Source organism: Vigna umbellata, chromosome 4 (assembly GCF_029865625.1).
Source record: "Vigna umbellata cultivar VRB3 chromosome 4, Vumbellata_1.0, whole genome shotgun sequence".
NCBI lineage: Eukaryota > Viridiplantae > Streptophyta > Magnoliopsida > Fabales > Fabaceae > Vigna > Vigna umbellata.
In genome coordinates this window covers 7,374,700-7,388,853 of record NC_142168.1, presented here as the reverse complement: position 1 = coordinate 7,388,853, position 14,154 = coordinate 7,374,700, and the positions used below count along the sequence as shown (strand labels likewise).

General features: G+C 31.9%; 2 protein-coding genes and 1 long non-coding RNA gene across 3 annotated transcripts; 1 reads left to right on the top strand and 2 right to left on the bottom strand.

Annotated features, from left to right (window-relative positions):
- Positions 1-1,112: 1,112 nt before the first annotated feature.
- Positions 1,113-1,647, top strand: LOC148199156 (uncharacterized). Its single transcript, XR_015786121.1, has 2 exons — positions 1,113-1,208; positions 1,334-1,647. It is a non-coding gene; the product is annotated as an uncharacterized LOC148199156 (long non-coding RNA).
- A 68-nt stretch (positions 1,648-1,715) lies between these two features.
- LOC124834657 (putative polygalacturonase) lies at positions 1,716-4,803 on the bottom strand. The gene is made up of 6 exons (XM_047309408.2): positions 4,676-4,803; positions 4,155-4,490; positions 3,386-3,506; positions 2,919-3,093; positions 2,713-2,783; positions 1,716-2,593 (listed from the first exon to the last, which is right to left on the bottom strand). Exons 1-6 carry the CDS (start codon positions 4,703-4,705, stop codon positions 1,866-1,868), a joined length of 1,461 nt encoding a protein of 486 aa, XP_047165364.1. The 5' UTR covers positions 4,706-4,803; the 3' UTR covers positions 1,716-1,865.
- Positions 4,804-9,106: 4,303 nt separating this feature from the next.
- Positions 9,107-11,913, bottom strand: LOC124834642 (U-box domain-containing protein 15). The gene is given in 6 exon segments (XM_047309387.2): positions 9,107-9,460; positions 9,462-9,863; positions 9,865-10,221; positions 10,329-10,754; positions 10,976-11,092; positions 11,607-11,913. Coding segments are annotated over 6 exon segments (1,890 nt in total). The 5' UTR covers positions 11,910-11,913; the 3' UTR covers positions 9,107-9,175.
- Positions 11,914-14,154: the final 2,241 nt, after the last annotated feature.

Sequence of the window (14,154 nt, the reverse complement as noted above, 5' to 3'; positions counted from 1 at the left end):
GAAAATACCGAAACTTAAAAAAACGAATGAGTTTACTTACCCACTTCACACAGCAACTAGATTGATGGAAAAAAACTTATTGTCACCAAGGAAGAACTCACACATAACCTAGATGATGATCAGAAGAAGGAGGAAGTGAGAATTTGTAGAAAGAAGAAGGAGAATTGTAGAGAGAAAGAGGAGAAACTTAGAAATTTGAAGAGAAGATGTGCATGCAGAAAGTGGCTCGACGTTTGAAGAAATTTCTTATATACTACCGTAAAATACCGATCGGCCAATCAACTACACACCTGTCTTTCACTTTCTGAATTTTGTAAACCCTTACTCCTATACCTGACTTCCAGAATTTAATGGTTCTGACATCGTTCAAAACAACTATCTTGAACTCTTATGTTTCTGGCAAATTTAATGCCAAAATCACGTGCCTTTCTCATCTCTCTTTGTGTGGTTCAAATTAATTTTATATATTTATTTAAAATAAATCAATTATATATTTTTTACAATGGTTAAACATAATTAATATAAAAGGTTTCATTTAATGATATATTTTGTCATTCAATATACTAAATTAAGTTTTTGAGTTCTTTATAAATTTTGATTTTTTAAATTGTGTTTGATATAATGAGTAGTCAAAATTTATATATTTTTAAATTGAATATTTACCTTCTAATTTTTCTATTAGTTGGATAATGAGTAAATTCATTTATAATGAGTAATTAATTTTAATTTAACTTGTCATTTTTAATTGAGATTTTAGACGAATCCTTTTTTATCATAAATAAATGAGTTAGTTTAATTGAAAGTTAAACTAAGTCGATCTGACCTCATAATGTTCATCTAGGTTAGATGCAAGGATATTTGGTTTGAGCTTAAGATTAACATTAATCTACTATCGAGATGGATTTTTTTTTTTTCATATTGACTAATAAATAATTTCACAAGGTCGAATTTCAGTTATTTTTGTTTTTTTAATAAATTTTAAAATCTATTATTTTAGTTATTTGAAACACTTTTTTTAAAAAAATTCAATTTTAATTTTCTTTAAATTTTTTCATCCAAGTCATTTTACTTTAAAAAATATTTAAAAACTCTAAATAAATGAATTATTCTGGGTCCAAACACAACATGAGACTATCCCACTTAATAGAATACTATTCACATATTGGTCATCTAACTGCAATCCAGAGTCCGCTAACAGCTTGTAACAGGTTGAGCATTAGGTGTAGAATCTATTGCTTCTTCACAATTTATCTGTCATAATCAACTTTAGTAGCTGGTTTTTCCTTTTGTCTATACTTTTATTAATTCGTACGTCACTTATGATGATTTGCAGTTGAAGAAGCTGTTTGCAAGTTGGAACCACTGCAAGATTTTAAGCAGGAAACTGTTCGCATTAGACCTTTCAGTTTTGATTTTGAGCAACCATCTTTCACTGAAGAAGATATCAAGGAATTTATATGGAGAGAATCTGTGATATAATCATATAATCTGTTATATCAACCATTTATTGAGAATCTGTGATATAATCATATGTTGTCAGTTCTCCGCAGAAGTATTAACATACTTGATATACTGAGATTTTTTTAGGTTGTCTTTCATTTTATAATTATTTGATATTCTTGGATAATTGTATTAATCTGAAGCCAAGCAGCATTGTTTGAATGTTTCATCCAAACCGTTTGTTACTGTTTGAAAATGGGTTTTAGATTCTCATAGAAGGACTTTAACAAGCAAACTTTGATTAATGTTAACCCTGAAACTTACAGCATCATCAAGGAAAGAAAACCCTTTCATTTCTATAATTTGAACACCATCCATCTCTTAACTTGAGAAGTGTTTTCTTGATTATGTGAGAAAGACTATTCCTAAAACAACCACTTATCTCCAACATATGTCATGCTGGTACTACATTTCTTGAGTTCCAGCATGTCAATAGGAAGACTATCTGCTGGAAAATCACATGCTGTGATCTTCTCTGGCCCCTGATCAGGTAACAAACCACAAGGTGGAGGATTCACCCCACTTGTCATCCCTTCAATATCTGTGCAGGTCCAAGGCTGCTTTTTGGCCTTAGCTGCCATCCTTAGAGTCACATTGGCAATGCAGATTCCTGTAAATGGATCATTGGAGATTCCTTGAAACCTAGCAGCTATGGTTACGTTATCAGCCACAACATCTCTGTAGTTGATGTTTTTTATCTCAGGCAAGGCATTAGGGTCATAGTGGCTATCAGCATGGGAGTTATAGTCACCAGTCATCTTAAATGCCCATTTCATAGTATGCAAGGTCATTCTCTTCACATATATGTCCTTCACAAAACCTCCTCTTCCCACTGCTGTCTTGATTCTTACCCCTGATTCAGTTTGGATGGCTGTGATGTCCTCAGCTCTCACATCTTGTATACCACCTGACATCTCACTTCCCAAGGCAATGGTTGCACTGTATGGTGAAATGCATGTTAACCTTCTTATCACTAGCTGTTTTGTTGGCCACCCAAATTTTATGCCATACTCATCCCATCCACTCTTCACAGCCACACAGTCATCCCCAGAAACTATGTAGCAATCTTCAATTCTTACATTTGTGCAAGAATCTGATAACAAAAATCATAACACAGAAAAAGGGTTTGAACAAACTTTTTAATCAATTCAAACCATGCTTTACTGTTCTCTGCTTCTTCTATACACAGTTTATCATGAATGAACTACCAACCTGGGTTGATGCCATCAGTGTTTGGAGATGTGACAGGAGCAAAAATGGTGATGCCTTGCACAATAATGTTGCTGCATAGTATTGAAAAACATGTGTTATAACATTGGAGGTAAAAGGTAGTTAGAGAGTTACTGCAGCAGTGACTATATTATATATGTAAGGACATTTTTTTTCTGCAAAACTGGAACAAAATAAAATGGCATTACCTGCTATAAACTGGATGAACATTCCATGATGGGGAATTGAGGAGTGTTAAATTTGAGATTTGAATATTGTCTGAGAACATCAATTCAATCAGGTATGGACGAGTGTACTTCAACTTTTTTCTGTGAAATTGCTGCCACCAAAACTCACCCTGACCATCTATGGTGCCATTTTCTCCTGTTAACAAAAAAAGATCATGATTGATACAATTTATCTGCGATAATAATAAGATAAAAGACTAAAAACAGTCGATGTATTAACAATATGAATTAAGAACATAATCTATAGTTAATATGAAGAGTTTAATTGATATCTATAGGGATGTGTGTAAAATATATGTACACAAGCATCTACTTTATCATCACATCATATTAATTTCTATACAATCATAAATAAATACATGAAACATATTTTGGTTATTAGAAGTAAAACTTTTAGATACATAAAAATGATTTTTTGGCCTCCTTACCTGTGACAATAACATCAGTGAGGTTTGTTCCAAATATGAGGCTTGTGAATCTTCCTGCCGGTGCGTCTCTTCCTCTGCCGTATGAAGGGAGTGGTTCAAGCACAGGCCATTCAGTAATATCCTAAATCATTTCATTAGTTCAGTAAAAAAGAGTTAGCAGTAGCACACATGAAAGTGCCAAAAATGTGTAACACTTGGAACCTTTTTCCTAGATAACACAAGACAAGTGTGTCAGGCACTCTTAAAGTTTTTGTCTGAATGTAAGAATAGACCAAAAGTGTCAGTATATAGTGGGAACTTTTGTGTGTAGTTGAGTTATTTAAGACTAATGTTGTCATCTCATATGCTTGGTAGAAAGTGGGGAATCTTGTGACACATTCTTTGCAGTTTCATTTATTGGACATCTCTCCTTATTTGTTACTCACGTGAACCCCTTATTCCCTATTAAATAATGTTTATGAAGCCAACTGATTGGTACAGTAACAGTCTTTCTAAAACCAGAGTCAGTAGAAAAGGAATCAGAAAAAGGTTTTGGCTCTTTGTACTTTCAAAGGCTTGTGAGCAGTAATAAGGCTTTGAAATCCGAAAGCTGGACAGTACTCATGTGAGTGATGAAAATTGTGAAGGACTGTTTTAATGTTGAAGCTCAAATTGAAATGATGGATTTTGAAAGTGTTTTCAGAAAGCACAAAATGAAGACTCATAATGCCTTAAAACCTCATGCTTATTGTTAAAGTGTGACCAAGAAGGAGTAGAAAATGGGATATACCTGAGAAGCAAGGAGAACGGCATCTTTGTCCAGATAGAGGGTGAAGTGACTGGTGAGACTGAAGCTACCGGTGAGCCATTTTCCTGCAGGAACATAGAGTTGAGAACCTCCTTCAGAAGCATACTGACTCAGCTGACTTATTGCTGATTGAAATGCCTTTGTGTTGGATGTTTTTCCATCTCCAACACCACCAAAATCAGTCAATGAAGCACTATGAGCTCTGCAGTTGATAGCGTTGTACTCTAAGGAAGTGGTCACAACTTTGGCTTTTCTGCTCTCTACTCTCTCTGAACTTAATAGTGCAATCAAAAGGAGAGCAAAAGCTGTTCTAATCATCTGCAAAAAACATACATCCATGAAAATGGCTTGTTAGAAAATGGTGTTATCTTGCTGAGAGGGTGGTTTTCTTGCAGAAGCAACAAGTATATGCACTAAAGTAGTGCATGTATTAAGAAACAGAATATGAGAATATTGGTTCAAGTAGATAGAGTAAGAAGGAAGAAAAAGGGTCTTAAGTGTACCCTCATATGAGTTTTCCACAACAGCTCCATCCTAATAAAAAAGAACTTTGGAATTTGGTTTAGATATGTGTGGAGAGTGAACCTGTGCTAGTATTTATAGTGGAACTAAGTTATGGCCATTAGGTAAATTTTAGATGATTAATTAACTATCTTTAGGAGGCATAACAAATCAAAGCCAATGGTAATTAGTGCAAGTGTTGATTGACCCTTAGCTGCAGTTTAGAACAGGAATATTTTTGTTCTTTTCTTCCTACTTTGAAGGCTTTTCTTTAACAGAACTTCTGTTGAGAATATTGAAGCAGATTTTCCTTTTAGTTTACAAAATCTTTATTTCTGTGATTTGATTTTTTTAATTCATGAAGTGATTCTTTTTCCTCAATTTAATGGTTGAGAGACTAATTTCGTTGATGAGGATGATATGATCTGAGGAGTTTTCATATATAGCATGAATCATATACACAACAAATTTTCAACTCATGAATCATTTGGTAAGGAATGTTTTGGTTTCAAATGTTTACCAAAATTTATCAAGATTCTATTAATGAATTTTCAATTGAACACCATCATAGAATTTTCTGACAACCTTAATTTCTAACACAGTCAACCCTCAATTTCTTTCGAATTAAAAGTGTGCCTTATATCTTCAAAGAAAAAGAAAAATGTGTAAATATAAATGATTGCAATCTTCACTTAGAAGTGAAGCAATATTTTTAAATATATTAAAAAACATCATAAAAATTATTTTTTCTAGAGTGGTTACCGTTGTCTAATCCCTAATAAAAAAATTTCAATCTATTATTCATTCTATTATTTGTTGGATAATTATTTAAAAGATACATACACATTTTTTAAAATGCACATATTTTATAAAAATTTTAAAATAAAATATAAATAAAATTATAAAAAGTATAAAATATAATATAAATTAAAATTTAATTTTAATTTTAATTAAATTAACTTAATAAAATATAAATTACATCAATTCAACCTCCAAATATTAGATAACTACAAATATTAATTATCCAATGCAAATTACACAAGTATTGTTGTCTTACCTAAAAATTGTTAGTTCTATTGAAAGGAAATCACCCTTAAGTGCCTGATTTGAGTTTTTTTATCATTCACGTGAATGAAGAACATATTAAAAAGACAAATCTATGTTTCCTTGCTTATATAATAGAAAACACATACACATACATATATTTCAAAATTATAAGTAGGTAAATAGAAAGAGTTTTTAGTATCGCTATTGAAATATATTTGCTAATTTAAGTTGTGATCTAAGCTAGAAAAAATATATATATATATTTTATTGAATATTATGCTTAAATTTAAAAAAAAATATTTATATTTTATTATAACTAAATGATTTAAATAGAAAATTAAATTATTAAAAAGTATATTTATATATAATTTATTAGATAATGCTATGAGATGGGAGCAAGTGGGCCAGAAGGTTTCACTTTATCTCGAATTTTCAAATTGGGTCTCGTGAGTGGGCCCCTGCCCCTTGCCGACCCACTTCACGGGTGGACTAAGTCTGTCATGTGCTTCTTTCAATATCAATCTCCTACTTACAAATGAGTCAATGATTACAGAGTTAATTTTGTAAAATGTTATATTTTTTATTTATGAAAAAAATAAGAAAAAGACATTATATAATGAATATTAAAATTAATTTCAGTTAGAAACATAATATTTAATTATTAAATAATAATAATAATATGATAAGACTATAGTGTATATTAAATGTGGTATAATTGGGTTGCAGAGGACGTAATATAATATTGGATGTGGTGGAAGTATTGTGTTGTGTTCCACTAAGTGATTAATATTACGTGTGGTGGCCGCCCACAACTCCTTCAGTGGGGGCTTGTGGATGCGATTCAATCAATGAAAATGACACTTTTTCGTCTCAAAAACCATCACGAGACCCTCTTTCACAGTTTATTCTCGATCCCATTTCTCATCTTATGTTTTCCTACTTTATTAAATCATTACAACTTTGTGCAGCTTTCACCTTAATATGACAAACTTTCATTAAATCATTACTAAATAATATTATTAGAGTAAATAACCATGAGTATGAGTATAAAAGTATCACGACCGTGATACTTTAACGACTTTTTTTAACAATTTTTTAACAATGTGTTACTCTTTTATTGGTTTATATATTTGAAACGGATCAATCACACACTATCATATAAGTTGTTGTAAAAAATTATAAAAAAAATTATTAAAAAGATATTTTAAAAAGTGTTATTCATTTTTAAAGTTTCATCAGATTTTTGTTTTAAAAGACTTATAAAAAGAATAAAAGAAAAAAAATATTTAAACTCCTTTTTTTAAGTCTAATTTTTTTTAACAATGTAAGAGTATTATAAGTGATAAAATATAAGTATTTAATCAAGATTTAAGAAGAATGGTTGATTATATTTAATTGAGAACTTAAGAGATCAAATATTTAATTATCACCTTGACAGTGTTAATATTCCGATCTTAAGTTCTCAATGTCAACCACCGTATATTTTGAAGTATGGTCTTTTCGGAAATATGAAATTCTATCATTGTTTTTAAAAAAACGTTTAATAAATAAAAGGAAAAAGATAATGAAAGAAGGATTTAAAGTGCCTTAAAATCTTAAATCATAATTTTAAATTAATCATGAGATTAGAATAATTATTATCAAGTGTTTGAAAAATATAGCATTAATTTGTCTTTTTCAAGGAACAACCCTAACCTCTTGATTTGGGTGGCTGAGAATATAGCATTAAACAACAACAAATCTTGGTGGCTAGTGGAACTAACCTAATTTTCCATAATCCAAACACTACAACATGTTTAAGATTCACCACACTTTAGATGTTATATGTAATTGTCATAGACAAAAAGTGCAAAGTTTTATACTTTTTCTCCTAATACTCTTTCTTTAACCTAATATTGTAAGTTGAAGATAAATGTTCACTCATGTATAATTCTCTCGAAAGCTTTTGTACACTATGCTAATTTTTTACATTAATTAAGAATATGATGAAATTATAATATACAAATAAATTTAAATCTCATTTTAAAAATTAATTTTATATAACTAAATTAAATTTAAAAAATTCACTCTCTAATATTGAATCAAAACCTATTTTGATAGAAATTTGTTAAGCCAAGTTTTTAGACTTAAAATTTAATTTATTGCATCTTTAACACATCATATAAATATATTATATTTAATTATTCTATCAAATTACTATATTAACAATTCTTTCAAAAGTATTAGTAATACCATTTTAAGACGTATTTTAATAATTTTTCATTATAGAATTACTCGTTCTATCAAATAGGTTGGCTGCTTTTTTAAGAAAATACATATTTAATTATATTTTATGTCAGAAACATACTTGCCTTTGAAGTAATACGAAGATAGTGCAGCATATTTTATATATTATATATATATATATATATATATCTATATAATATATATATATATATATATATATATATATATATTGCTACAAAGTTATATTTTCTCTTGTGAAGACGAAGACACGATTAACAGTGGAATAAAAACTTATTCATGCTCACAAGATATTTAATGTTATATTAATCATTTTTTAACAAATTGATAATTTTATCCTTACTAAGGAGTTTAGTTAATGCTAGTATTTAAATAAATTGGAAGACCACTTCTACATATTTGTTGTTTAAATAGATCAAATTGATTTGAATAAAAATATTTTTATATTTCTAAAGGTTCCAAAGACAGTGATAGAGACTGTTTTGTTTTGTCATTTCAAAGATGTGCTCGTGACTTATTGTTTTACACATAAGGGAAATAAAAACCCTTGATTGTGAGTTTATAAAGCTATGAAATTAAAATGGAATTTAGAAAATAACCACAATTGTTAATTATTGAATAAACCTATATTCCTAACTCTATACACTAATTGGATAGTTCCATTATGTTTATATACTTTTATGGCTTCAAATTAACCATGGACTATAGCTTTAGTTTTGATTTTTTTTTAAAACATAATTATTTTGCGTATATTTATAGAAATTAACTCATTAAAAATGCATAATTTTCTCTATAAACGTATAAATGAGTTTCTGGTCGAAAAATGTATAAAATCAGAATTATTTTGCGTAAAATTTTGTTCGAATAAGTCGAAATTACTGTTGGTCCGTGATGGTGAATTGAGTGGTTCCTATTATTTTAACTTATTAAATTCCAACAACGAACCAGTATTTATTCCGGGAATCTACACTATTTCATTGTGGCTTGATACGGTTATGATGCATGTATTTAATTTAATTATATAGTCTTTATTTATTTAAATACTTAAAAATTAAATTTAAAAATCAATGTTTAAAGTATATCTCCATGAGGATTTGATTGAAGAGAAGTTTTAAAGTTTAGTTTGTACATGAGAATACATGAAAGAAAGAAATAGTTTAGATTACTATGAAATAATACAATGATACTACATTAATTGGAGAAAGGAAAGATTAAATCTGCTCGCTCTTGGTTATGAGTTCTAAGATTGCCATTGCTTTCCTCTGTGCTCTATTTGTTCCATTTTGTTTGATTTCTATCAAATGTTCGTACACTCCAAACTGAAGTGCTGCCAATATGAAGGATGAGTTATTTAAGCACAACTCAAGAAGAACTGAGGCTGCACATTCCTTGTTCTTCGGACTTCCTTCTCGCATGAACTGAACAAGAATTTCGATGAAACTAAGTTGTCCAATCTCTTGTCTTCCTTCTGAATTTGAGACAAGGAGTAACAGAATGGGAGAGAGCCTCATCAATCAACCCTAAGTTTACGTCCTTCAGCAACTGAACCAAGGGTGCTACAATGCCAGCCCTAATGGCCCTACCTTTGTTTGCTTGGTTCAGTGATAAGTTGAAAAGAGCTGTGATAGCATCTTTCTTCCCTCTAACCGTTCCATTCTTCAACAACTTCACCAAAGGTGGCAACCCATTTGATCGACCAACAATCTCTTTAATCTCATCAAGCATTGACAAGCTAAATAAAGTTGCTGCTGAGTTTTCCTTAGCCACACAACTTCCATTCTCCAAAACTTCTATGATGGCTGGAATCGCACCTTCTGATGATATAAGTCTCTTGTTACCCTCATCAATTGATAGGTTCAAAAGTGCTGTCACAGCATGCTCTTGTATTTTTGAATCTGGGATACGACAGTAGTTGCACCAGTGGTGGTATTCCTCCACATTCAGCAACCAACACCCTGTTCTCAGCATTCTCCTTTGACAACATACGTATCTTCTCCACTGCTTTTCTCTGCTCTTCTAAATGAATGGACCCTAAGCTGTCAACCAAACAAGGAATTTCCTCTTTGCCTGGACAACTTTCTTTTGCTGAATCGTACTTTTTGGGAAGCTTGAAGTTGTTGTTCACACACCATTCTTCGATCAAATTTCTCAATGCGCAGTTTGGTGCCAATGACATGTGCTGCAAAGGTTGCCTAGTCTTTGGGCATGTGTTGTGGTTGGCTTCGAACCACTTCTCTATGCTTTCCTTTTCAAATGTCTTTGTTATCACAACAAATTTTCTCTCTCAGTACAGGTAGAACAAATTCATAATATTTAATGCAACATTTGTTTTTCATTTTTCTGATAAAAAAACCATGTGTTTACCTGTCCACTTGCTATGATAACAGGATCTGTCATGATTTCTAGTGTTATTGGGCAGAGAAACTCGTGTGGGATGACCAAAGAGGTGCACCTCTCTAGCATCTTGGGTGCGACAGGATCGTCAAGGACAGTGGTTTCTGGCATGCCTGCAACGCGTTTGAATTTGTTGAGAAGATTGATTATTCGCGTAGTACTTTCAATCTGTTGCCCTTTTCTTTCTTCTGCAAGTTGCCTGATGGCCATTGTTTCTATGTTAAGTTCCTCAACACTATGAAGCTCCAACTTTTTTGCCAGCCTCTCGATTATAGCACTGTCAGAATTTCTATCATCCTCGTCAGAGAACACTACCATCATATCCATCGCAAGTTCTATGTCCTGTGTATCAGTTCTTCTCCTCGCTCGCTTCAGTTGCACGTGCATTAGCTCAAGCTGAAGAACAAAGTTTAAGAATAATATGATGTATGGTTCGTGGTTTTGTGAATGCGACTAGAATTCATGCACCCAGAAAGAAGAACAAACTAATAATCACCATTACCAACAAGGGAATTTCTTTCCACAATTTTATGAAATACCAAATTCAACAACTTTCAAAACCATTCTTCCAAAAAATGAAAAAACAAGACAAGATATGAGAAACGAAAAGGACATACCTGCTCTTTGACTTCATCCGAGATGCCCATTTCCTCACAAGGCACACCACCAAACGCTTGGCTTAATTTTTCATACACTTTCTGAAACGTGGCCATTATCGTCTCTGTCTCCAAAGACTGAACCAGAACAAATAACAAAAAACACCAAAACGCCACTTTAATAAACGTTCTACATTAATTTTACACCTTCAGAACCCAACAAACAACCCATTTTGCCTTGCAAAACAAGAAATGGATAAACATTCACGAATTAACTTTTCACCAAACAATAATTCTACATCACACGTTATTAAATTCATCATTCAATAACTCAACATTGCATCGACAATTGTTTCGTTTCAACCAAGGTTGTTAATATTCCAATTGCAGTTTTGTGCAATCCTTTGTATTGTGGAAACTACAGACAAACAAGTCTACGTAGTCTCAATTGTAGTTGCATCAAGATTTTATAGCTGCACGAAATTGGAAAACAACCTTAAATATATCCCTCAAGAGTGTTTGTGTTAAAATTTTAGATAAATATAGAAAGAACCAACTAGTTTTTGTTCAAACAGAAGAAACTGGCTCCCATAACAAATGAAGGTTAAAATTATAGGTGAAAAACACGAGAGAAAAGGGATTAATTAATTACGAGGTAAATCTTGCTTCCTTGGTTGCACAGTTGCAACAAATCCTTGGCGAACAATAGCGCCTCCTTGAATTTGACTAACCAAGCGACGCCGTTTTTCGTAAAGGGTTGTGGGGTGTCGCGAAGCTCTTCCAAGATCGGCAACATGAGCTTGAAACGGCGCACGAGGTTGTGGCACTCCCTCCGCTGCGTCCTCCGGTAGTCCCCGAACTGAACCACCGATTCGATGACTCGCTGCACCTCCTCCACCGGGTCATACTCCTCATCTGACAAAGTCGACTCGTCCGAGTCGTTCCCCATCGCCATCTTGTCTCCTTCCGCTCTCTCTGCCTCACTTATGGTACGCCATGCACGCACGTGGTTACGTAATAGTCAGGTTTTGACCCAAAGAATCAAAAGTGGATTAAGAAAAGAAAAGCATGTATTTTGTGTAACCCATTCTGTTTATGGTTAGTTTGGTTTGGTTGATCATATGATTGTTTGTTCTATTCCGACATTCTCCTGTTTTTCGTGCTTGCCCGTATATTTCGGGATTCATCTCTCAGTTAGGAAAATATTATCAGAAAAAAATATATACTCAACATTTTCATTTCTATTCTTTTATATAAAAAAGTCAGAGACATTTCTATTGATTTCAAGTGCTTAATTGTGTCGTCTATGTTGGCTAATTAATCTCTTGAAAATTTATTCAATGAAATTTTGTAAAAGAAATATAAATTTATTTGAATAATTTACCTATATGTTAAATTTGTAACTATGTATCTAAAAAAAGAAAAGGATCAAAACGATGTTGTTTTGCATAATTTGAAAAACAGGACAATGTTAATTTTGTAACTGTTTCTTGGAGGGATATTGAGGGAAATGTTGTGGGAATAGAAGGTTCGATGGAGTTTTAATCATATAGGTGTGTTTTTTGTGACAGTCAGGCTATGTATTCAGCTTGTTGTTTGAGACACGCTGCAGAGGGAGAGGGAGGGAGTTGTTCGGCGCAAGGTAAATGGGGATAAAAACTTATGGTTTACTTTTTACTTAGGGGTAGAATGGGTATCCAAAATTTTATGGAGGTGCAAAACAAATAAATGGGTGAAGGAAATAATAACCCAATTAAAAACCAGTTCGGAAAATTTAGTGCAATCGACTGGCCCATCAAAATAAAAAGAAAGCTATATTATTAAATACACATTTAGTAAAAAAATGTAAAATTATAAAATAAGGTAATGTAACATTTCATTAGAATATATTATACTATATATATTATATATATATTATATATATATATATATATATATATATATATTAATTTTAAACTTATAAATATTAAATAATTAAGTATATGGTTAAATAATTTAAGTTTATTATTATTTTGTCGTTGAAAGTTTAAAAAGTAAGAATTGATAATTAGTGCACTGTAAGTAAATTAAAAAATTAAATTTAATAATAAATGAAAAATAATTGAGTGAAAATTTAAGGTTAATTACTTGCAGTAAAATGGATAACTAATTAATGTTTTTCCGTTAAACAAACCAATTATGAAAAGGACACAATTTTTTAAACTATTCGTGTGAGAGTCCAGAAATTTAGTGTTATGAGGGGATAAATGTCTCAAAATAACGAGACCAAGTGTTGCATGAGCATATAAATAGAAAATTTAAACAAAGATGACCTCATTATTTTCAGACTCTGTGTCTCTCTAAAACAGAATCCTCTACCTTTCCTCTCCCTTCTCTCTAGAAATTCTCACTTTTTCTTCATCTGATCATCAATCAGGCTGTGGCTAAGCCTTTCTGGTGTCAAGAGCTTTCCTTTGTACCGATCAAGTTGTTGTTTTGAGCTGGTAAGTTCAATTCCTTTGTCTTTTTGAAAAATCCAGCATTTCCTGTCACATGCAAGTCTTGTGCGGTCTTGCATGTGTTCATCAGCCTTTCATTTTGATTCTGTTTCTATTTCTGGTTCGGTGGTCGGTTTCCTTTCATCGATCCAAAGTCTGCAGACTGTCTTGGTATCACTTGCGATTTAGCAAACTGTGGAGAAGTTAAAGTTGTCAAGTGCTTTAGGTAAGGAAAGTTAGACATTTAATTACTTAGTTTTGATGTATGAAAATGTTGTTTGATGATGTTGCATGTATGTGAATTGAATGATTTGTGTTCGGTTGAGTTGTGTGGACTGTTAAATGGTTGTGTTTATGTTGTTGTATTTATGCTAAGTTTTTGGTTCATGGTTGAGTGAATTGAGGAAGTGGGATAGTAATGGAGAATTAGTCTGGTATGAGTGTGGTCGATATAGAGAATCTGGGTAAGTGGTATAAGACTTGTTAGAACCCTTGAGTCACTCAAAATGGTACTAAAGTCAGGAAATCTGATTTTCGGTCTTTGAGTTCATGATTCTGCAGAATTGAACCTCAAATCTGAGATGAAGCTCTTCAAATGATGTTTTAGATATTCGTAGTGCATCGTATAGGATGTTGGATACAAGATTGGAGGATTAGAAGTTGGGAAGAATGAAGGAATTTTGGTAAAGATTAGTGATTGATCATAATTCTGCAGTCACTTTG